This window comes from Colius striatus, chromosome 9, assembly GCF_028858725.1.
Source record: "Colius striatus isolate bColStr4 chromosome 9, bColStr4.1.hap1, whole genome shotgun sequence".
Taxonomy (NCBI): Eukaryota; Metazoa; Chordata; class Aves; order Coliiformes; family Coliidae; genus Colius; species Colius striatus.
Window position 1 is genome coordinate 2230877 of NC_084767.1, and position 25920 is coordinate 2256796.

The following is a 25920-nucleotide window of genomic DNA, read 5'->3' on the forward strand; positions in this document are numbered from 1 at the left end:
ACTTGAACGTAATGTGGCAAAGCGCTGTGACCTCAAATCCCAGCCCACAAACCAAAGCTGTGGCTGGAAAGACGAGCAGTGCTGCGGTCAGGCTTGCAGTTTCCCTCCAAGTGCTGGCCTTCCCTCTCAGCATGGATCAGGTAACACCAAACCTATGAATTCCATATGAAAGCCCAAGTTTTCAGCAAACAGCAACACGAGCTGTCTGTTCAGTCTCCAACAGCACAGGAGACCTAGCACATTTGCTGCCATTTCACAGCCCAAAAGGGACCTCTGCGGGAAACGCACTTTGCTCTTTCGTGGGAAAGATACAGAACCTCTGAGAGAGTACTACAAAACCATAATGATATGGTATTAACCAAACAATTAATTCTGAATTTCCTTATGCTCTTATTGTTATCAGACACTTCAACAGCAGTACACTAAAAAGCATACAACTTCCTTCAGCATTTGGAGCCAAAATTTTGGCAGCACTCACCTATCCAGTGGTTCCAGTAAGCACCCAGTGGAATTTGCAAAGTACTTGGCAGACAGGCATAGAAATTCTGTAGCCAGAGCTTTAAAAATCCCACTAAACACCTACCCCTCAGCTTTAGGTACCTTGGTGCTTTGAGAGTTTGGCTTTCTGTTCAACAGTTTCCTAAAAGATTGCTTTGAGGTACCTACCCTTTTGGGTGACCGCTTGACTCGTAGACATGAACCAGGAGTTCAGAAAGTCCTAAACATCCGCCTCATGGACAGTATTTTGTTAAGCACCTCACAGTGGCCCTTGCACCTTAACTTTCAGAACTAAATGCCCGAATTACTTTTGAGAAATACATTTCAACTGCTACATTTCAGACAGGTTTTTCATAAAACTCTTCTTGATATTTTTAATAAGTTTCCTAACCCTACTTGCTTTGCTCAATGAGGTCATAAACCAGCACCGCTCTTATTACAGTCACTTTCATGCTAAGGATTTGTTTTGTCACAAAGAGAACCATAAATTCATGGAATGAAGGTGGGAAGCAGAAGGGACTAATTGTGACACACAAAGCTTTCTGGTTATGCTCAGCAAACAGTTTGGGCTAGGATTTTGAAAAACACTTTATGAAGTTGCACTACTGGTTTTAATGAAAGCACACTTTTTGCAATACCATGCACTCCCGAAAATCTTGTATTCTGGATTTGGGCCAAACACAAAGCCTGTCTCCATTCCAATATTAATTATTAGTGGTTTTCTTTTTATTCTTTACTACTAACATTAATAATTTTCAGATGGCAACACAGATTAGAATAATCACTCCAAGCATCCCACCCCTGGTGGGTTCCATTTTCTGCATCAGTATCCCGGTTTATGCTATTAACTCATTTCCTCAGATATGGAGGATCTTTGTCGAAATGACCCCACTTTGCTGAGGAAGCACTTGGCAGGCACCCCACAAGAAGCTGTGCGGTCTGAGATGCGAAAAAATACTGAGTTCAGTATCCGTGGAGCTTTCTAATCAGAATATTTTAAATGACAATTTGGTGGACACCGAATTTAATCCCGAGTTTGTTAGCACTCAGTTGACTCCCAGCTTTTAGATACATTAGAGCAGAATCTTTACATAATCACCAGCTCTTTTGGTGTACTTAAATACCAGAGTGCCTAACTTGAAACACTGAAAGTGTCCAGACACCTGCAAACTGCTGTGAACACCGTTCTTTGATAATCGTGACCTTTTACGACATCCAGACTTTGTCTCGAAATCGCTAGTTCTTGGCCTTCATTTACAAATCACAATTCATAAAATCCTTTTCCTTTCTACTCTGCCCAAATCTGCAGTGAACTGGAGGAAAAAACATCTTTTCTCAACATAACATAACAACAATATGCATCTTACAATAAAAAAGTGAATTCAGAAATCACATCACAATAACATAATGCTTTGTCATTTGCTGGAAGGTTGGTAAAACATCTGGCAAAACTTCACTGACATATGGTGCAGCATCTCACAAACATTTCTCTAATCCTAATGTCATTCTTCTCCCCTATGACGCCATTGTATTAGTGACATGGTGGCCAGCAAAGCAAATTGAAATGTAATGAATATTCATTGCTTATTTGAGTGCTACTGAATGTTCTCCTGTACTGGCAGCTGTGAAGTTTCTAACAGAGTACATAAGGTTTTTCCCTTGCATAACTGTACTCCAGTTCCTCTGAGGTCTGGATAGAAACCTCAAACCTTCAGAAAGTGGTTGGTTTAACTCTCCAAATAAGAGTCAGCTCTCATGGTGGTTGGAGAACTTCCATCTGAGCTTTTCTCCCATATTTGTCTGCTGTAACAAAACGGGGCTTCTTTAACATAAATCTGCATCAGATTTTAATGGCAGTTTTCTCCATGTTTTCTTCTTTTTGCAATTTTGGGAGCGCAGTTTCTGAAAGTTCCTCTGGGAAATTCACAAAATGCACTTTATCTTCCACCAGATACTACTTTACCATGAATTCACGACGTCCTCGTAACAATAGAGGGTAACAACATATCACAGCTTGACTTCTTTTAGATATTCTGGGGGAAGGGCTGTTTTACTTTTCATTTATTTGAAAAACATAAAGGGCAACTGCTCATGGATAGAAACCACCACACCTTATCTTTTTTAAATCAAGGTGTCTCCTGCTCCCATTGTAGCATTTTTTCCTTTTTCAATTAGACGTGACACTAGATCCCTGATAAGTGACTGTCAAGCAGGAATCCTTTCTAACTGTGGTAATTGGAGTACTCAAACCCGACTTTTCAGGAGGCATTTCCATGGGCATTATATAACACCAATTCTTTTTATTAAAGACTAGATACTTCAAATGGTATCTCTTAAATCTCCCGTGACACATCAGCAGCAGTGTTAGTACATATAAGCTATGAAATAACGTTTAAATAATCAGAAAAAAATCACAAACTCAAACCTCTAACTTCATGAAATGTCTACAGCCTAATGTCAGGACTGAAATCCTGAAATCTCCTCATCCAAATCAAACATTAAAAATCTGCCTGCCAGAAAAATCATTTAAATCTTGTTTTCATTTAGCCTCAGATTAAAAAAAAAAATAATTGAAAGATCAAAATTGCTGCAGCCAGATATTCCAAGCTTTTGAGTATTTCTCCTTAGTGGCTGATTTATGACCTAGACACGTAGAAACAGAAGAATTTCTGCCTTCTATTTGATGTGACTGGCTGTGTGAAGGGCAGTTCCACCTACACACCCACCCATTTCTTGTGAAATTCTCAGTAACATCCAAAGAGGAAGCAGGGGCCAGGGCCTGCAGACAGCTCCTCTGCCCAGTGAAGATTAAAAGAAGACAATAGCATAATTCAGTGAGGCATAATTTAGTTAACACTGTTTTGGCTACCTAAATTGGAGCTGTACAATCAGCTGTGTTTTGCTGACTTGATGGATCTACAAGATTTTACTCCTGAAGGGATCATTTTGTTCTCACAACCTGATATCCCACGTAGCATCCACAAGAGAATCTCACCCAACAAATTCTGGGTGAGGAACGACTCAAACCCTTAACCTCTCCCTGACCTGCCATATACTTTTCAGGAAGATACCATATACTGACTGAACATTTGCAACCCTCAGAGTCAGTTTTGGCAACTTACTTCAGTGGTCCCCAGAGTTAAAATATTGGTGAAACTATATAGGAGTCTACCTACAAATTTTCTCAAGTGAAGCACCTTAACTTTCTGGCCATGTTTTGCCTCTTCAGAAGGACAAATGCTCTATCCCCATCTGAGTACACATACTGAACTAATCCAGCCCTGCTGTACTCACTAATATTAGAAACATACTGTAAGTCCACAGGGCAGCGAAGAGGTTAATATCATATGCTTGGTGAGGTCAAGCTCCAAGAACACATAACAAGCCATTATGTAAAAAATTGCCTGAATTTATGAGTCACTGCATTTATGAAGGAACCGATATGAAAAAGACAATTTGGCAAAAGTAAAGAAAATGATTTCCAGCTTGAAGTTTTGCAATCCTTCAGTATATTAAGGCTCACTTACTGTTATTATTATCCATGTTGTGCAATGTTCTGAAAGTCACATTTTTTTTCCCTTGTGTATGCATAGAGATGTTCAACAACCCTAGGTGTTCTCCCTCCATAGAAAATAAATTAGAAAGCAGACGTAACTCAGAATAACATACAAGATCCCCTCAAGTGGAGTGGTAGAATCCTAATATTTTTTTTCATTATTTCCCTTCTAAATAATAAATCAAGCCCACTGCATTTCTCTATGTGGAATGATATGATGCAGAAAGAGCTTGTGTGTTTAGATTTTTCACATAATCACAGTAACATTCTCAAGTGAAGCACAAAGATATAACAGGTGCTTCCACCCCTGGAACCAAGTCAAACATTAAAGTTTCTTTGTTTAAAACTAGCCAGTTTGTGAGTGCAGCAGTCCCTAACTTTGATTAAGAATCAAAGGTAAAATGTATCAAGTTTTGAGGATTAATCTTTTTCAACTTGCTAATACTTCTCACTTTAGTGAGTACTCTGTATTGTACTAACAATGCCATCAACAACGCATGCAACATCAAAGGATACGGGATTGAAATAGTTAAAATGGAGCTGGCAGAGTCATCCTCTTCATGACTCTCCACATCACCAAAAACATAGTGGTTAATAATGCGACAAAGCCACTTACAGCACAAGAACCAGGTCACTAAGTGGGATTTTTGAGCATCTTTCAGGAATAATCAACTCAAGTGCCCAGTACACACAGCTAAATTCAAGGTATACAATGATCATACTCAACAACTCTGTTACAGTCAGAATAGATAACAATGATATCTGAAGGCAGTCCATCTCAAAGCTTCATTTTAAAGATTATCCTCTCAAGATGGCTTATAAAGTGGGGAAAAACGTCAATTTTTATTAACTTGAATAGAAAATATCTAACCAACTAAGACACAGCCTGGCAATCATTGTTGCTTTTAGACCTGATGATTAGTAGAATATCTGTGAATGTGCCTACTGTGGTGACCGTGGGCTCTTCGATTGCTCAGGATGGGCAAGAATGGCAAGGAGTGTTCTTTGAATGCTATACTGCTGATGAGAGGATCTACCTGACATACCCAGCTGAGGCACAGCAACTACTACTCTTCATTTACTGTAGGAGGTTTTGCACCTGCAGACAGCAAAAGGTCTGAATCACTCATTTCTATCATGGGCTAAAACAACATTGTAAAAGCTTGACTGTCTCGGTTACCACAATAGAGTGATCAAATAATCTATCCATACGCTATCATTTCCAGTACAAGGCAGCCACTAGTAATGGTTTTGCTACATAATGACCTATTTTAGAAATACAGACACACAGACTTACGTATATTTCATATTAAAATAATGGCAAGACATTGCTTTAGAAATTGTGGTTGTCTCTGCTTCCATCTGCTAACACGTTATCATTTGTCCCTATGTCTACCCTTCATCTTTCATCTTTTCCTGCTGTAGAGCTGACTCAGAACCAAGTCTCCAGCTAACCTCACCATTGCCTAATTCTTCAGTGCTCTCCTATGGAGGAGGAGAAGGGAGAAGAAAAGGAAATAAAACTGTCCCTTTAAAAACTGAGCATTTAAAGCTGCTTGTCAGTTGTCTTCCTGACAAGGCCACTTGAACGTATTCAGGAATATTTGCATAAATGCTCACAGTGAGTTCACCGTGGCAGCTAGCGCTAATGGTACATAAAGTAATTTAGTCACTTCTCTTAGGCATCCTGTCAGGGTGATAAGCACCCCCCTCTCCGCCTTGTTGCATATTAGATCATTAGATAATAAAGTGTTAGAGCATGCAAACTGACAGGGTCTCAGGGACTATCATTTTTCGAGGGCATTGCATTCTGCCAGCGAGGAAAAATAATGGAGAAAGCGATGCTACAATTGGCTTTACATTCTTGTAAAGCCATTCAAAGATTCAGAGGGGAAAAAAAAGAACTTTGCAGATATCTGAGAGTTTTAACTGGAACCTTTGCAGACATCTGCAGCGGTGGACTTCACGCTGGTAAACTTGAGTTGTTGCAAACTCGACTCCTGCCTTCCGTAAGCTAGTCACTTAAACTGCATTGGAAAGATTTTGCTTTTAAAATTGATACCCTGGGATGAACTACAAGCTGAAATATATTCTACTGGTTGTGGCCTATTGGCTCTTCACTATACATTTTACTATATATGTATGATTTAGAAAGGTCAACCACACCGGCTTTCTGGTTTACCATAAATATAAAAGAAGTGAGGATCAAGATATTTGTGAATGAAAAAGTGATAATTATTGAAAACCACAGATTGCTGTGGCTTTCTCTATTTATACCACACAGATATGTATGAAATAACTGGCCTCTGCCAGCTATTACTTTTGAAAGATAGACATTTATTTAAAATAGGAGCTTCTTAACCCACTGGTTTCAAGGAGGACAGTGTAGGGATGTGAAACCATGATATAGATTCATAGTTATATTCAGCGATGAGTTACGTAAAGCAACTTTCATTTTACTGTCTGACAAGCAAGATATAAATAGAGCTGTGTTGGATGACCCAAAAATAATCCAGGCTGCTGCTAATGAGATGGTAAAACCCGAATGTGGAGACATCAGGCTCCTGAGTGGCTCGAGAGGTAAAGCTCTCTTTCCAGCTTTGTGGCACCCAAAGTCTCTTTTAAGTGTCAAATAAACTGCAACTACACATTTAAGAGTAGCATGTCCCAATACAACTTTGTAAAGAAAAATAAGATGAATGATGTCTAACTAAACTAGGCGACCAGCACATCTCCTTACTACATCCCCTCTCCCCAGCCCCCACACAGTCAGGTATTAATCTCTATTGTGATTGAATATTTGTGTTAAACAGTTAAATATCTAGAAAACACGAAGGAATACCTGTGGTCAAGGGCATACTATCATTAGATCCCAGCAGTTTAAAACCCAGGATCAGAAGTTGCTCACCAGAGCAATAAACCAGAGACAAACTAGCCATGACTACGTTAGCTTTCCATTTCACTGTTTACAGCTATTGCTCAGGTCAATCTCTTCTCCCCCTGAGGGAGGCAGAAAGAGGACAGGCAGACAAAGTGTCTCTGCTACTTACACTTGAAGATATAATCGAAGACAAAAATTCCAAACCCTTAAGAAAAATAGTATACTTCAGAACTCAAAGTAAAAGTAAAAAATCATTTAATTGGAGGAAATCATTATCAGTTCCAACGGGTCTAAGGTTCACGGTGGCTACTCAAAATTCAGCAGCATTAAGCCCAGTTGAGACTTTTCCTATATTTTTTTTTCATTCAGTTGATTTAGACATCTGACAGTAATATTTAATTTCTTTGTTTTCCCGTCTCTTGGATTTCTCTTGGACTCAAGTGTGCGCTGAATTCCCAGAGAACTGGACTGAAGGATTTAGGCTCAAAAGAAAGGCTCCACCAAGCCTTTGGGAAGAGTGCAATTTTGTAGAGTGGAGGCTACTATTCAAAAGTAAGAATTTAATAACAGTTGCTTTATGGGGTTGTTTCAGAGGTTCCTGACAAAGTGCATTAGAAAAATCACCTTCCCCACAAAATGTACACATGGAGATGTGATTTTGCAGATGTTGACTTCCAACATCAGCACAGTAGCCAGGGCTTATGTATATACTTGTAGGGCTTACTTATATATTTGTAAGCATAGTATAATATTTTGGAGGTTTTTTTTCTTGCTGACAGCATCCCTCAGGTAGTAGGAGTGGCAATGATAGCTGTGGTAAAAGAGGATGCTATTACATAAATGTTCTTATTCCCATGCATGGTGTATGAGAAAGTAAGTACTGCCTTGACCACAAGTATGCAGTGAGAAAACTGCAACGGGAGAAGAAAAAAAAAGAGAAAAGAAAATATGGTATCTACTTTACCAAGAATAGAAGTAAAAAATAGGAGTGCTTCTTTGAAAGACTAGACTTAGTGGAAAGATTACAAAGCTGAACGGAGAGAAGTTTCCATTTGCAATTTTCTGCTTTCTGCTAATTAATAAAGACAGAGTTTGTACATTTCTTAGAAAAATTCAGCAAAAATTGCAACAGTGGTTTGTTTATTAAATTAGGTTGTTGGCAGGATGAAAAAAAAGAAGTTCTATAACGTGAATTATGGTTGAAAATGGCTCATAGCCTACATAAAAAGTTAGAGCTAAATAAATACAGATGTAAGTTATGTTTATATAATGAGAAACGCTGCTGAACTAAGAATTTTAGGTTAGTAAGTGTGAACTACAGACCTGATTCTGCAAACACTTATCAATACCCTCTACTGACACAAGAAGCTTCATTGATCCCAACAGGACCATATGTGCGCATAATCTTAAATATATGCATAAGTGCTTGTAGGATTGATGCCTGAAAGCATAAACAGAACAGAAAGCTATTTCCACTGGAATCCACCGAGCAGCAGAAACCCACACAACTGCCCCATTTCTCAGTATTAATAATTTCTTTTAAAGATATCTAGCTAATTTTTTTTTTTCTGAGTGGCATTTGCTTTCCCAGAGAAAATTTTATCTGGTTTCCTCAAACTCTTTGGAAAAAGTCTATTTAATTATTCAGCAGATCCTTGGCAAATATTTGTGAAACCAACCAGCATAAAGGACTGGTGCCTTCTACACTCAACTACTTCAATGGAAGCTGAGGTTACACATTTCTTAGAGGGAGCAAGCACCTATTGAATTTAGGATTACAAACAGCTTTGAAGACGAAGTGCTATTCTACCAAGCTGGAAGAGGGAGAGGGAGTGAAATGCCCTCTGTTTTTGTTTTGTTTTCCAGTAGTAGTCATCAACTTTGAGGACAAAGAGCAAAACAAAACATTAATCAAATCCAGATTTTTCAAAGTACATTTGCACTCAACAACTCCCACTTTAAGCACCTACAGTCACCAGCAGATGTTCTCTTCCAAGACCAGCTGATCTTATGGAAAAGATTACTGTCCCCCAGGCTGCTTCCAGCCATGTGCCCCCATCTCACCCTTGCTGGGGTTTACTGTCCTTTCAGAAGAGCCAGACAAATTGCCTTGCACCATTCCTCCTTCAAGCACTTCAGCAAAATAAGCTAGATTGGCAAAGTGCTATTATTTAAATGGTTTAACACAAATGAACTTCTGTGGACTGAAGGAGACTAGGGAGAAATCAGACAACCATCTTGGCTGGCACGTCCATGGTGGAGAATAGCCTGCAGCAGGGAGGAGAGACAAGCAGCTGTGGCATGCAGGGAAGAGCAACTTCCTCAGCTGGCACAGCTGGAGTCAGAAGAGAACATTCGTCCATGGCTTGAGTAAGCAGATGGATTTCCAAAAGGGCTCTGCTTTCATTTAGGGCAATTCAAAGGAACAGCTGGATCTCCCAGAGAGCTCAGCACTCTATAGACAGAAGATGTCCAATCTGAAATTTCGGTGCTGAGCACTCAGTAAATATGCAACATCCTTTAGATGCACAGTCAAAAAATCAAGGCAATTTGGAAAAGATCAGACTCGAATTTCAGGTGCTGAATAGATGCAACCAAAACCAAAAAAAAGACATTGCCACACTTCACTGACACACAGGACAGACTCTGCACCCATATTTGCCAAACGGTTTGTCGTTTCATCACATGTAGTGCTGACCTACTTGAAAAATTTCCCCTTTGGCCAGTCTCTTTAAAATAACCAGTCCCAAAACTGTTAGAGGACAATTTGAAACCAGTAGCCAGAGACACAAACCAAACAAATCCACATTTAAAGTAGCAATGGCAACCAATGAAAATGATATGCCTACCATGTTCCAGATAAGAAGGCGTACCTTCCGAGGGATCGAGTCTTCGAGCTCTCCGCCCGTGCTTGGAGTTGTTGTGTACAAACATATTGTCCGACACCGCCAACACATGACCATCAACGTTGACTGTTGTAGACACCACAACCTGCAGGCACAAGAGCAAAATGGAGAAAAGTTTGGAGATATATGTATGTTTTTTAAGAAGCAAGGAGTGTAATAAACTCAGTTAAATAAATAACAGCTGGGAGCTGTAGAAAATTGCATAGCTATTTCGCATAATAACTGGTGCTTATGCTGTACAAATCTAACAAGAGACGCTATTGATGAGTGGGTCTTTGGCATTGAAAGCTTTTGATGCAGTTTTAAGTCAAATTGCAGAGTTTGTAGCTGCATGGCAGACGGCACACTGTTAACCATCATTTTTAACAAGAGGATCTTTATTAAGTATTTTTTCCTATATACAAGGGCAGCTGTGTTTCACCCTAAATTATCCTTCAGTTTCCATGCTGAAGTAGATAGAGCTGTTGACATTGCAAATGAGAATCAATTCAGAATAAAAGAAAACAAAAGTGGATTTTGTTAAGTTGTAATGAGAGTTGTTGCATGCCTGCCCCCCAGCCTTCTCTACTGCCCTCCCATTCCATACAGTCACGACAGGTTTTTGGACTCGCCAAGATTTCTCTATCTTAGGGAGTGCATATAGGTATGTTTGTGTACACATACACGCTTGACAGTGGGGCCTTGATCCGCAGAACACAACCCTATTCATCCAGTGTTAGAATTATTTGTATTTCTCAACTTATCTCCATGTCAACACCTGGGATTTGGTTTGAGGCAAGCGGAGGGAGGCAGAGAAGCATTGCCCTAGAGGCAGGATCCAACGTTTCTGCTCTCCAGAGCAGCACGAGGAGAGAGAAGAGCCAGCCCAGTGGGGCAACAGGTAAGCACTGGGTCCAGAGTAGAAGACCCAACTGCTCAGAGGCGTCTGGAGGGACATCTCAAACTTGAGGCTCAGCAGGCAACATCCTATAGGAAATCCCTGCTCAGGCTGAAGGAACCACAAATCGTAGTGGAAGAAACACAGGGATGCACGGGGCAAGTCACTGGCAGAGCTGTGAAATCATCACACTGGATGTCTTCCCACCCCACTCAGATCGAGTGACCTCATAACTTCCCCAGCATTTATTCAGCTGCCTCCTCCCACATTCTTTTCCCCACAAAACATATGGCATTCCCAGGGTTTTAGCCCAGCCAAAGGTTTGGCCTTCAGCTGGCTGCTGGTTTGCCAGAAGCATGCGTCGCCTTCAAGAACTTCAACTAAAACAATAAGAAGAAATGACCTACACTTCTCCTTACATTAAACAGGGAAAGGGATTAAAAACTGAAACCCACAGAGATATGTTTATTCATGCGACCTCTTACAACCAAATATAATAATTGTCTGTTAATTGCAGTTTCAGCTCCCACCTCATGCTTCGACATGTGAAACAGCAATCAGCAGCTCCTGTTTAATCCACCTATTATGTTGACTAATTAACTTTGCTCGACAGTTTATTTCTTCCTCCATTATCAGCCCCTGTCAGCCGCAAGCACACTGCCGCAAAGGGGGACCTCAGCCCTTTTGATTGATCACCGATAGATTGACATGCAGATTAATTTAATTAGAATCACCTCACTTGAGAAATGAAAGACAATGGCAAGGGGGCTAATAGATCTGCTCTTATAATGAGGCAAGCCTCCAGAGCCACGGCAGAGGATTTCTGATTTATTTTGCTGAATTCCCCAGTCGCTCTGAAAGGCTCTCGCTTTAATTGTTCTTGGGTTTGAGAGGCTTTAGCCTCTGAAGAGGTGAAATGCTTTACAAGGATTGGCAAACATTGCTTCAACTCTCTCAGGAAGCTGCTGCCTCTCAAAGTTGGTCAAATGGGGGCTCTTAAAGGATCGCTTACAACAATTCAATTTAATCTAAACAAAAAAAAAAAGTTAAAGTTTTTCCACCTATTCTGACTGCTGATTAAAATGCATAAACATCATAAGTAAGCAAAGCTGCTAAACTGCCCATAGTTAGTCCCAAAGTCTTTGTCTTTAAAAAGAGGAATGGAATAGAAAAGAGTTTACATGTAAAAGACTTTAGAACAGCCCCTCAGAATGTCATTCTAGGCTATAGATTTTTGTGCGTGTTTTAAGAGAAAGATATTAAAATACAAAATAAATGACTCAAGTCCTCTGAAAGATGGAAATTTGGGGAAAAGAAAGAACCAAACACTATAGGTAAGTTTTTCTGAAATCAAACTAAAGGGAAAAAAAACCCCAAGCCCTACATATAAAATTCCAAAAGGGATTTCAAAAGTAATTTATCCATTGCATTCCTGAGGGATAGAATAAAGTTTATGATATATTCAATAAAATATGATCTTATAGTAACTGGCTCATGGTTTGCAATCTTATTTGTGCACTTGCAACTGTTGTAAATTCTTTGCAACTGTGGTTTTGAGCCAAATCCTTAGCAGGCATTGCCTGTCACAGCTTCATGATTTATGCCAGCTCCTTATCTTCTTCTACAGGTCTGCTTAGATGCAGGAGAAAATTAATACTATTACAACTAATAATAATGGCTACAACAGAAAATACTTTTCCCCAGTCCTGAAACCATATAAGTACACGTGTTTCCCACAGAAGCTGATCAATCCTGTGCTGAAACCCAAACTTTTGAATCTTTCTGGAAATACGATTCCAGGAAAAAAAAAAAAATGGGGGAGGAGGAGTGGGTCTACAGTAATAACAGCAAGGTAGGTCTCAAACCTCCCTCAAACTGTAAATATATCAGTAGCTGTCACTATACATGCACTTCTCTAGGGAAGGACTCAAGGAAACAATCCCAGTGAGGTCAGTTTTTATGTGAGTAAATCTACATTAAATCCACCCACACACCCCCACTGCCCAGGGCTCCAAAACTGTTGATGCAACATATTTTGAATTACTTAACAGTGTCTTCCCAGCTACCTTCTTGAACAGAGTTTGATTTACAACAAAGAGACCACATTGGTGTGGTTCCTCAGTGTCGTTAGCAGAAGAAACTATAAAAGGAATCCCAAAGAGAAACTGTTTCCAGTCTCAGGAAATGTAGAAAAAAAAAAGTGGTTACTCTTATGTATCTGTCTGAAAAAATGATTATTCATAGTGCACCTGTAAGAAGCAGCACACACTTACTGCTCAATCTTTAAATGTAAAACCTCATTAATATGGGAATATGGAACATACACTGCACTAACAAAATATTAATTCCCCTCATTAATGGAGAAAAAAAAAATACACCTTGAATATTGTACTCCACAGTTCCATACTTGGATCTCTGCAGAGCACTTACATACTTACAAGCTCTACTCATATTTTTTAATCTAAAAAAATACTACACTCCTTATTTTGAATTCGAAATGACTGGGATATGTTCAAGTTAAAGCACATGCTAAAACTAATTTGTGGAGAAATCATAAAATTAGGGGGAGGGGAGAGCCAAAGTGTATGTGGAATGGGCACCGAGGCATCCTAAAACACAGAGCATGGCAAGCGGGAAAGGCACACTACAGTTCAATAAATGATTAATGAGGTGCTGACACATTAATGTAAGCACAGGGACAACCAGGCCTGCCAAATCGCAAACCTTTCCAAATTTTGTCAACAAAACACAGTTTTAATTTGGGACAGGCAAACATGGAAAATGATTTTGAGCTTTAGCCCTTCATAGATTTTGAATTTAAATCTTGTATCAATACCAGGGAAGACAGAGGTCTGAAGGAAACACATCAGTTTACAGCTCTCTTCAATGAAGCTGGCACTACCAACTGCACTAACGTATCCCGGCTCTGTGAATTACTCTGGCTGCCATTAAATAGTCCAGTTTGTGAATACTTCAGAGCTTAGCTTTAAAAAACAATTATATTCAGAGACCAGGAGCCTGGAGATGAAGCTATTTATCCATGTTTAGCACTCGGCCTGTTTATTTGTTATAGTACCTCACCTAATATATCAAAATTAAGCATTGCATGACTCCTCATTTTTAATGACAGCCCATTAAGCTTTGCTAACTGATTAAAACATAGCGTGTTCCTTGTGCTTTTAATTTTCTCCTGTGTATGGTGAGGGACCTGATATTTTTCCAATGTCCCTGACATCCAATGGCAAAGCCAGAGAAAATCTGATGATGATGATTTCCAGGTTGGAAGTTTGTCATTAGTGTCAAACCTGGAACTCCAGCGTTTGCTGCTCCTCTGAAAGCTATGCAGAAACAGTTTGAGCAACATCTTCATTTTCATCACCATTTTGGTGACCTCTTCCTACAATGTGTTGACTTCTTTATTCCAGCAACTAGAAATCACTCTCCATTTTAACAAGACACTTGAAAAGGTGCCTAACTTAAGGCACATAAGTACAATAGATTCAGTAATTTTGATCACGTGCTTGAGGACAGGCCAGCACTTAATTACCTTGTTGAATTGGGCCACAGCTCTCACTGCTATTTTTCAGCCTTTTTGTTTTTGCCTTTGGCTTCTCTGGGGATGGAGCCTTGCATGTCCAAATTCCATTATCTGGGATTCATGAAGCATCATCTTTGTCTCTTATGCAAATTTACAACAAGACACAAGTGGCTTCAATTCAAACATGAGTGGCAGCATCCCATGGAGGCAAACTAGCAGCATCCCATGGAGGCAAACTAGCAGCCTAGGCTGAGGAAGAGGTTGTGGTAACAGAATCAAACAGCATGGCAGTTTCTAAGTGACTTTCAAGGCTTTCATAATAAATGAATGTTTGGGAGTTTATGCAGTGATTCAGTCCGAAAAGTTTCCTCTAAGTTCAAGCTTGACATGTGTCAGTTTGCAAGCAGTTGTGCTAAAACAAGAACAACAAGTTGCAATAACATACAAAACTGTTTAGGTTATACAAACGAGATTCTAGTAGAGAAAAATAAGATCTGGGCAGAGTTCAGCTGTGATGCTATCTACCTAGTGGTATAACCACTAACTGGGGCACTACAGTCCATCCCACCAAGACTGATGACTTATTGCAGTGAAAAATGCAAAACCAGACTGAGCACTTGCTCCATGAGGTTTCTGGAATAAAAAGGCAAGTTTGGACAAAGGTGATAACGTGTGATACCATGCACAAATCTTTTTTGGGCTCATGAAACACAGAGATTAAATGATTTTCTCAAAGACAAGCAGGGATCCAACTGTATCACAGTTGAACACCCAACTGTCTTTTGTCCCTGCACAGTACTTGACTTCTCCTCTCTGGCAGTGTCCTTCTGCTAACAGAGACACAACTAACACAGCCAGGGCCAGCGGTGCTCCAGCACACACTTTAGCTGGCACTCAACACCGCTCCAGTTGTCACATGCCTGGACATCAGACATGCAGAGAAATATATTTCCTTCCAGGCCCATGACTGCTTTTATGTTCAGCTTATCACACACTTCCTAATTTATTTCTATATGTGAGCCTGCATGAAGTTTCACTCACAGGTCACCTGAATCAACATATACTCTGCCTCTTCCCTGTATTTTCTTAACCTGCCCTATACTATATGATAATCAGACAATTCCCTGCTGCAGGAAAAAAACCTAAAAACTACTAAGAAAGGAAATTTTCAGCAGGGCTGGTCCTTACATAGTACAAGACTCAGGTCCCTGGCCCTTCACTAGCTCTCCCACCAGTACCATAATCTGCCTTCTAATAACTCCTAGCAGCTTTAGAGGACTGATGAATGAGAGACCACAGCCGAAATATGGACAAATCTCTGGGCACCTTAACAATCCAGAACAGATAGAGAAAGAAAATAAAGGAAGAGAAGTTTCTCCTTTTTTTAAAATAAAATGAGTATGTTACTAATTTTAAAGTATCTTTTTTACTCTGGTTTTTGACCAGAACTTTGACACAACTATTAGAGACCTTGCAAGTTGCTAGCAACATTTCAAAGGCAGCTGGCAGCAAACCCTCTGCTGACTTCAGAGGGGCACAGATTTCACTTGGTTCCTACAAAATATCATCACAAACATTTAGGTGATATCATCCAGATATTATATGCATGCTTGATCCTTTTTACCCTGAGAAATGATAAAAGAAGCCTGGACTCTGTACAGAGTCTGGCTGTTTCATTTTAAGCGGTCTAGTTCGAAAAGAGCAACAAGTTCAAAATTTACTAAAAAAGGAAAGGAAAGAAAAGAAACAAAAGCAGCTATTGTAAAACAATAAGCCTGGGCACTTAGAGTGCTGCAAGCTTCAATGCCACCCTGTATTATTGTATGAGTGGTTCACTCGGCTGAAAGTGATTAATTTCTTGAAAATGCTAAGGTCACACTAATTGACATGACCTGTGTAATTAAGCAGTCTCTGTTTACACATGGAAAGCTCAACTGCTGTGAAGCTGGGTTTGTATGACAGAATGTCTTTACAAGTCAAGAGATCAACAACCTTTCCTATGTCCTACCTACTCACCGACACAGCTCCTGATCACTGTTCTGAGAGAACACGCAAAGGCATTACCATATGAAAATCAGCTTCCAGCCTGGAGGAGCACAAACCCAGCAGAGTATACCTGGTGTGAAGCAAGCTCTGACAGGCCCCAGGGATGACTGCTTGGCCTAAATCCCTATGCTGGTCAGATTCTTTTCCACTTTCTCTTTCAGTAATAATGCCCTCTTGAATCACGGGAGAAACGTGATGGAGGGAAGAGGATGGATTGAGAAGGCAAGGGCTCTGCCATGACAATGTTAGCTCTCATACTGTTTAATTTAATCCCTGTGGCCACATCTTCTGACTTCTGTGCTTCTATGATCAGAGAGGCAAGTCACACCCTTCTGCCTTCCAGTGCAGTGTTGTTGCAATTAAGCAGTTCAACAAAAGACATGTGTTCAAATGTTCAAACAATACTGCCATTTGAATAGCACTTTAAGTTCAGCAATGCTGGAAAAGAAGCAAACATGGTCCTGAGCTACTGTAGAAAGCAGTTATTTTTCAGAGTTTTCTTCCTCTAGAGACCTATGTAGAACAAATCTCCTATTTCTTCTTCAAAACCTTGAGGCAAATCTCAACAGACAGACGCTATCATGTTTTCTCCCTGGACCGTATAGGCTCCTCTCATTTACAGACAAGGTCCTTTGGCTCTCTATCCCATATATTTATTGAACTCATATTCAAGCAAAGCATTATGGGCACAAATGACCACATCTTTAATAAAGGGGTTGGAGCAAATATTTCTCAGCATTGCCATCACAGCAGTCTGCCGCCTGCGCTAGTGCAAACCATCTTCCTAAGGAACAGTGCTATACTTGATCCCAAAAGTAGCTGTAGATGTAGGTGTTGCATAAAAAAAAGTCCTTGGCCATCTGAAGCTGTGTTGATACCACAGTTCCCAAGCTGCACTGACACATGCTGCAACAGTGGGGAAATACCAGCACAAAACACCCCACGAAAGATACACCCAACAGTAGTTTCTTCCAAGTGCTGTCTCTAGGGATAGACCTTCATCCCATTGATGCATGTTTATGAGTCTATGCTGCTGAAGAATAACTGCTGAAGTACAGTAACAAGTCTGATTTTATTAATTGCTCTTATACCCTCCTCTGCCCCTTCCAATTAACATGGTGCTCACTTAGTGTTTACATGAAGGCAAATAGTTCCCCAGACAGAAGAGAATATCTCAGAGCAGGGTAGTAAAACAACAGTGAGGTCATTTTGATTTTTCCTTTTCATGCTTTCACTTCCTTTGGAGATGACATTATCTTCAAGAGTTCTCTCGTCCAGCACAAGAAAACCCAACTACTTCCTGCCAATTCTGCTGTGACACGAAGTCCTCGGGAAATATTCTGTGACCTTATGTTTTTAGCATCTTTCAGTGAATTACTAGGTTAGTTTGGGTCAAAGTACTTCTGTCCCTAACAGCTGCTGATTTTTAAAGGAGGAAGCGTGTCTGACTGACCTGGAATCGACGCATGTCTCGAGGGTTTCCTGCATTTTTTAGGCAATTTTGGTTACATTTGAGGAAAAATTTCAAGAAGAACCTGCAAAAAAAGAGAAACGGACATTAATGTCTATGAAACAGGGCATAGCAGTACTATGCAACACCTGCACATTTGGTTCAATAAAGCCTCACTTACAGTAGTATTCCCAACTCAGACAAATGATCTCCCAGACTACCCAGCAAAAAGTGTAAGCACATTCTAGACAGGTAGGCATTAAACTAACAGATCTGTTGTGTGAGTTTGCAGAGTCAGTTCCCCCATCATGCTAAACTGCCAGCCTCACTGTGCCATCCATAGCAGCAAGAAGGTGAGACATGTATTTCAGCTCAGCAAAACAGGACAGAAAAACACCAGCCAAGAAAATTCACTTATGTATAAATGGGGTTTTGTTTTACAAGTTCATTGTTGCATGCAAATTTTTATTTCATATAAAAATACCGTAAATGTTCCACATATTTGAAACCTCCCTTCCACAATTAAACATAGTTTGTGTATAAAATTAAGCTTCAAATAGTGGGAGGGCAAATCTCTGAGAGGAGAAAGGGAGAAGTCCTGGTTAAAAGACTGACTTCATGGAAAAATGAAATCTTTTGAATGCAGTCTACTTCCTGACCATACACAGTTCACTGAAGTAGCTCTATGACCCTGACATATATCTCTAAGAAAAGACACTGCATTTTACAAAGCCAAAGAAAAAAGCAAACATTTCACTGAAAATATTTCCTTCAGTGTTATGCATCAGTGGGCTGTAAACTCATAAAGACAAGTCAATGAATAATAGTGGGTCTCAGATTCCAGGCTTCCTCCCTGAGAGCCAAAGTTTATCAACCTTTTGTCCAAAATAAACAACAGACTAAGGTCTACTAAACCTCAGAAGTGCAAAATCTAATCCTATAGCAAGTTTAAAACCTAGTGCGACCAGACAGAGCAGCATTACATTTGCAATAACCATCAGTTGACTAAGCAGAAGTTAATCTGACCTGTTTCTACACACAAAAGTGGGCAGGGAACTGTTTGATCCTGTTTAACTTTAAATCAGAAAGTTAACTTTTGCAAGTGTCCACCTTTTAGCACCCAAACTGAATGCTAGGTCAGCAGAATTTGCACACACTGCCATAAAGAATGGCAAAACTGCAGGGTAAACAGCTTCAGAAAATCCCTTTTTGATGAGCAGCATTCTTTGCTCTGCTCTAGTTGTGATGCTGCCCCTCAACAAGGAAAGTTTTGGGGCTTGTTCCTCCATGCCAAAAAAAAAAAATCATCCTAGGCAAGTGGTTGCAAGGACAAATTGAAACTACAAGGGACCGATTTCATTAAAGGTGAATGAGGAGGATTATAAAATGTGATGCTTGGGATTATCAAAGACTGGATCTTCTGACTCAGGAAGTCCCTTCTAGACCTGTGCTCCTAAATAAGGGCAAGCAATCAACATAAAATAAACAGCCACCACACTTGAACGGGGGTTTGGAGACACTGTTTACACTAAAATAAAGAGCAGTGTAAGCCATTATGTTTTCTCATCAAGCAGGTTCTGATATTCAATAACGGAAAGTTGGTGCTATTTGTTGTATGTGTGTGTGTCTTTTTAAGCCTCTAATGGCCAGCTGTGACAGCCTGACTCAGATTGTATAGAAGGAGCTGTCAGCACAAATCTTGGCATCTAGAATCCAGACAACTGCTTGCCACCAGGCGAAGGTTTGTACTCGTGCCAGAATGGCTTTTGAGAGACAAGCAAATAGGGCATTAATTCCACCAAAGAAAAACGAAAAGTGGGGAAGAGTTCAGGATCTTACACTTCAGATGATGGCTTTCTTGTCAACAGCTCATCATTTAGCTCATGAGCTATGAAGGGCATCGACATCAGATCCCTCTTGCCCTAAGCTGGCCCAGTCATGTGAAATGCTGGCAGGACCTGGAGACCACCCCTCCACACGAGATTGCTTGCTGAAATAAAAAGCCTGGCCATCTGTTGGGAGGTAAAGACATCCCTGTCAGCTGGTGCCTACAGTCTCAAACAGGCCCTTATGTGGCAAAACCTCTCAGAGCCACTTGCTGTTTGGGGAAAAGCCGGCACTGCTCCAGGTTTGCCAGGGGATTTCTGGTAGCTTCATCGAGTGCCGAGCCCAGCAGCTGCCCACCCGGTCTGCCACAGCCCTGCAGCAGCACCTCAGCCCCAGGGGGAGGTGGGACATGGAATAGTTAAAAATATCTGCACTGAAAGGCAGTGTCAGTCACGCAAATGTGGGAAACACCTTGCCAGTCTGGCTTTGCAAAGCACGCAGGGAGTGCCGGGCAACGGGGGTTGGTGAGTTGTCTCGGGATCCCCAAAAGAGATGCTCTCCGGAGAAACACTGGGCCTTCCTTTCCAAAGTCTGAGCTCATGTCAGCTCAAAGGCTTGGAAAATCACTATAAAATACAAAAGCTGGCTTTTAGTGCCTGCAAACTCCAATTGAAAGGTTTGAAGTCTAACTCCATTTGCACTGTGCTATCTCCCCCAGATTCTACACAAGTTTCACTAAAAGAAACGGCAGAAGAAAAGAAGCTCGTCTACTTAAACCTATCAAAAAATCTCAGAGAAGGAAGCAAGCAAACAAAACTTCCTTTGAATTAAATCAGCTCCAGAAAAAAATTAACTTCAAAAGCCCCAGTATTTTCAGAGGAACCTTCAAGACCCCAAGCTTGCACAGCCAAGCTCGCTCACTGCATTTTGAGTAACAAGTCACCAGTTTACAGAACACATTCTGCCAAGCACCCTTTTTTAATTCCACTGAAAGACAAAACAAACCATAAGCTGCACTTTATTTTGGAACACACCAGAGCTGGAGTCCCCCCGGCTGCACACGAGCATCCCACGCTCATCTAGGCAAGAGCCGAGCAGCTCCCGAGCTGGCACAGCACGCGCCAGCTGACGGCCTCCCCCAGCTTTGGCAGGAAGGTGGATGCAAACAGATTAAGACAAGGGTAGAGTGGAGCAGTTTGTTTCACCAGGTTCAGCCTAGTCGCTCCGTTCCCACTTTAAACCACTCATTCAGGTGCCTTCTTCGCCTCAAGCCCGGTCCTGCCAGCCTTGCTCATTAGCAGCACTTCACTCTGCAAATATCTCAGAGCTAGACTGACAGGACTGGTTGAGGAGAAGTGCCAATAGAGCTGAGCTCTTTGTAAGCGTAAACTTCCATCCCCGTTTGTTTGCATCTAACTTCTTTGCAATGGGTTCTTTTTTTTTCAGTTCTAACTTTCTCCACATTTGGCAGGGCTGTATAGCATTAATACTAACCACAGAGGATATACAGCACTAATACTAACCACTAGGGCCTGAAATTAATTTCCAAGATGAAAAAAAATGTGCAAAACACAGGAGTGTCAATAAAATTCTCAACTTTAACTCTCCAAACTTCTGTGATTGCTGAAACCGGCTCTTCTGCCACACAGGATTCAGTCATCAATTATACTTATTGCTGCCATTGAAGGCCCTTTGTTTTTTTTTCATGGATCAAATAAAACATATTTTCTGACTCTCTTCCTTGACTACCAACTTCCCTGGTGTGAAGAGTGTTTGTACATATGGAGCAGAGAAACACAAGCCAGCTCCATGTAAGTCAGCTCCGGTCCAGAAACATGCAAACTTTTATAAAGGACCTGGATCTACTGACTTACTTAGCTATTAAGTCAAAGAACTCCATGCTTCACCCCCTATCCCACAGAGACCTGGTTGGAGTGTATGGGAGTACAATTTTGGGGAAAAGCAGTCAATTTTAGATTACATTTAGGTGTGCTAAGTAGCAGGTCAGTGGAGGCTGCATAAGCTACTCGAGAAGTAAAATTACTGAGCGGTTAATCCATGCCATGGCACTGTACTACGGCAAATCTCTAAGTAACTGCAAGGATCGATGTAAAAATACAAGCTTCAGTTAAATACAAACCTGCAGTCTGAATCAGGACTCAAATTAACATGAACTTCTATCTGCCAGGCAGAAGCTCTAACAAAGTGGTTATCAGCACTTCTGGGAGTGTTCTCTCCTTTTCTCACAACTAAATAAACAATTCCCTTTTGGAGATGCAGAAATCTGGGGTTTTGTTCTTTAAACTGCTGCATTCCCCAAAAGATTCTGGTGTCAGCAGGGCTGTGCTCTCACCATTACTCTCTACTCTTTGCTAGTGAGGGACTCTTACCCCAACCCAGTCCCAGCTCCACGGTTTCTCTTGCTGCCTTCTCATGCTGCTACTTCTAACTCCCAACACTGTCTCACTCCTCACTCCTGTTCCTTCTGTCTTCTGACTCCCTTTGTTCAGCTGAAGCATCTAGAGAGCGTGCTGTCAGCTGGAGGTCACCCCACTGTAGAAAATTCTCCCTGCTGTTCATCACTGGCCGTCTTGTCCGTCCCACTGCAAACCATTTGTGTTTGTGCAACACCAGCAGCATCCAGTTCTTTGTCACTGCTAACTACCACAGTGATTTAAATTAAATAAATACACTGCAGCAATGTAGAAGATGTAAAAGGATTTTGCCCTCCTACTTTTCTTGCCACTACAAATTAATACCCATGTTTATTAAAAATAAACAAAGAGTTAAATTAAAGAAAGCAAGCTCTGACATGATCTAGGGTGGCTCTTCTGTCACTCCCTGAAGGAAATTGAGAGGAACTCAAACAAGAAGGCTTAGCAGTACGATTTTCTTGCCATTGCCACAATAAATATGTCTGTGGAAGGCGAAAAAAAATAGTTGGAAAGAAGACCTGCTGCATTCCTGATGCTGAAGAAAAGCTTGTTTGTTCCCGATACATTGGAGAAGTTGTTCAAGAACAGTTCATCCATGTGAAAATACGACAGCTGTCATGCTGCCAAGGTCAGCCAGCCCAGTAGCTATCCAGAAAGTGAGTGCTGGTTATACAACTTAAACCTGGCTAGGGCAAACAAAATTAACAAAATGCACCTTTTCAGAGGTAAAAATGCATTTGATAGCAGAGGGCAACTTTAGACTCCTGGATGAAAAGGCAGCACTAAGTATATACAGGTTTGCAAAATTAGTAAAACCAAAATACGTGGGCCACTGCAATAATTAGCAACTGTCCATCAGATAAAAGGATTGCTTGCCCATTCTGTATGACATACTAATTCAGCAGAGTACTAAATATGTGCATAAATTTAAATACACAAGCAGTACTGATGGAGACAAAGGTACTACTCATATACTTCGGTACCTTGCGGAACCAGCTCTGCTGTCAGCCTATCTCCTCTCTTTGGTTGTCCTCCCAGTTAAAGAGGATGGCAGGGATGGGATTCTACAAATACAGTTGTCTTAAACAATATCTGATAGATAGTTTCTTTCTGGTGAAAATTTCAGAAGCCAATATACAGGTGAGTCCACAGGTCATCAATTGGCAGACAATGCACACACTTCAGTTATTGCATTTGCGTCTTTGGGGTTTGCTATGCACTTTTCACACAATTTCTCAATCAGTAACTTGTACTGCATCTACTTGCAACTGGATCTAGTTAATAATTTGCCACTGCAATGAAAAAAAATAGAGAAAATGCATTATGTAATGCAGTTTTATTTAGAAAAGTAAATAATCAAAATGCAGACATGTCTCTGGAAATTTCAGGATAAAGCTAAGTTTTTTTTTCCCATTCAAGTTGACTCTTCTAGTCAAAACCCCTGTATTACATTGGAAAGTTCCCAGCTTTTAATGATCAAGCTAAAATAATAAAGCATTTATTTTTTTCTTTAATTTTTCTACATTTTAAAATTCTGCTTGGAGAGAGAACATTTTCATCCCATTTTGCCAGCAAATAATTGTCAAAATAATGGAATATTCTACACTATAGAAAATCTGAGCTTAGCACAGCTCAGCACTGCAGAAAAAGAATGAGACAATTCCTTAGCATTTAAGATATGAAGATCCCAATTTACTATCAAGTCTATTATTGAAATGGTTTAATTTGGAGTTTGATTTTATTTGTTTTTAGTCACTGATCTTTTCACATCCAACTAACTGGTCACGTCAGGTACCACATTCACAAAAGGAAAACTGAGACTTAAGCTGAGATTTACCAACATGAGGCTGTGCATGGAAATCAAATATAGGCATGGGGAAAATCTCCTATTACCCACATGTTCACAGCTGGATTTTACTTGTCTCTTTAGTCAATAAACAGCAGTAGCTACCTTTTATGGCATTTTTACAACAGGAAATTTATTCTGCAGAAGAGAAATTAAACACCAGATACAGCCATCTAACTCTCTTCTAAACATGACCTTCTTAAGTTGTCAAACATCCTAATTAAGAAAATAAAAGAAAAATCCCAAATCTGCTCTCCCTGGATTCTGTGTTCTCAATAATTTAAAATGGAAGCAGAATCAGACGTGTATTTTGCATTTGTGGGATGCTAAGCAGTTCACTGGTTTAAAAATCAAACAAACATACAAATTAAAAAAAAACAAAAACAAAATCCTGGAAAATTATGTATTTTACTAGAAAATATATATCTTCCTCCTGAACTGCAAAAAAAATGTCCAAGAAAGGGAATGTGACACGGAGAATAAGCCTCAACCGGTCAGTCTATTGACTGAGATTCTTCAGGCAATGCCATAATAACAGAGGAAGAAGAGCCTACGTTATTCTTGTGAACTTGCTCTGGCTCCTGGAGATAGCATGGCTAAGGTTTGCTCCTATCAATACAGTAAATATGCAGCTCAGCATAGCAAGTAGCTGAGGAGACACCCACATAATCACCAAATCAGAAAGTAGGATTGCCCAAAACAGCCTTAAATTACTCATGCTCTCTTCGGCAAGTGTTCCCAGTCACTTTTCCTCGGGTCTGTGTGTTCTGCACAGTGAAGCACAGCATATCAATTTTTCATCTTGCATCTTTTGGACTTCTCTAACTCTCTGATATTGAGTTATAATACATCAGAGAAATTTAGAGTAGTTTGGGAAAGTATGTTTAGCATTTTCTCCCATGAGGAGTTAAAATCCCAGAGAGACTGTTTTGGTTTCTTCTTCCAGACTTTTAATAAAAAAAGAAAGAGATAACATCAACAAAAAAAGGGTCTTTATTTTTTTAAAGTAGCAACAACCTGAATTTTCTTCTATCTCCTTACTCGTGCCCAGCTCCATTATCTAAATTTTTAATGAAGTTTGAACCCCAGCTACCTTCCTATCACAAACAAACAAAAAAGTTGGAAACAGTTTATGCCATCTGTGTAGAGACCATACGCGGTGTACTTGGATTATGACAGCTAGATGCAAGATAACTGAGCAAACACACATCCTTTACACTACACGGACACCAAGAGCCTTGTGAGATAAGCAGCGTGTGCCCGCGCCCCTGCCCCATGCACAGCTCCAGTTGTTGGCTTACACAGCACAGACGCCTCCCAGCTCTGCCTTTCCTTGCATGCTTCAAATCACAGCCTATTCTTTATGAGCTGATGGGCCAATGCTTTAGCTGAAGTTGTGACAGACTTTCCAGCATTAGAATGCTTTATTGTCAAGAGAGTAGAGCTGCACAACCACCAGAACTTATCCTTATTTATTTAGTGAGAAAACCCCAATATTGAATCCTTCAGCTGAACTGCTTTTCCCTTTACCTTTCTCATTTCCCTCCCGTTTCACCCTTCAAATACTGGGATATAAAAGTGGGTTAACTATTTTTAATTTTTACTGAAGACGCTAGACTTCAGTCACTGCAAAAAAATACAAACCAGCTCTGTGGTCTGTCATAGTTCACACAATGCCATTGAATTAGCAGCCCTCCCAGAGTCATACTTTTGCTAAAAGAACCTCTGTTCAGTGTAAGTGATGACAGATAACAGCATTACTGTTATTGTAATATGATATCAGTATTCAGTTGCCTGCTACCTCAAGGTAAACTACTGTAACTTTAGCATGGTTACCAAAAAGCCTCAGCAGCATCAAAGTCACAGTCTGTCAGAGAGCAGTGTTAATCCAGTCGTCTGAAGCTGTTTTTTCTCAGAGCAGGCATGGGACCCTAAAACTTATCACCTTGAGCTGAGGGTGCTGATGACATATTTCTTTCATCGGGTTACTGAGAAAGTTGTAAAGACCTACACGGTAAATATTTCATGTGTGGGAACCACATTTCCCACCTTTCTCTAGA

General features: G+C 40.4%; 1 protein-coding gene across 3 annotated transcripts in view; it reads right to left on the reverse strand.

The window, feature by feature from the left end:
• EBF1 (EBF transcription factor 1) overlaps positions 1 to 25920 on the reverse strand; it is a 276429-nt gene that overhangs the window by 84043 nt on the left and 166466 nt on the right. For 2 of the 3 annotated variants that reach the window (XM_062002368.1, XM_062002366.1), the window contains exons 7-8: positions 17756 to 17837; positions 9785 to 9926 (exon numbers count right to left, since the gene is read on the reverse strand). In XM_062002368.1, the coding sequence (XP_061858352.1) occupies positions 9785 to 9926; positions 17756 to 17837 (224 nt within the window). The remainder of the gene's footprint in view (positions 1 to 9784; positions 9927 to 17755; positions 17838 to 25920) is intronic. The other variant, XM_062002369.1, reaches the window with a different exon arrangement.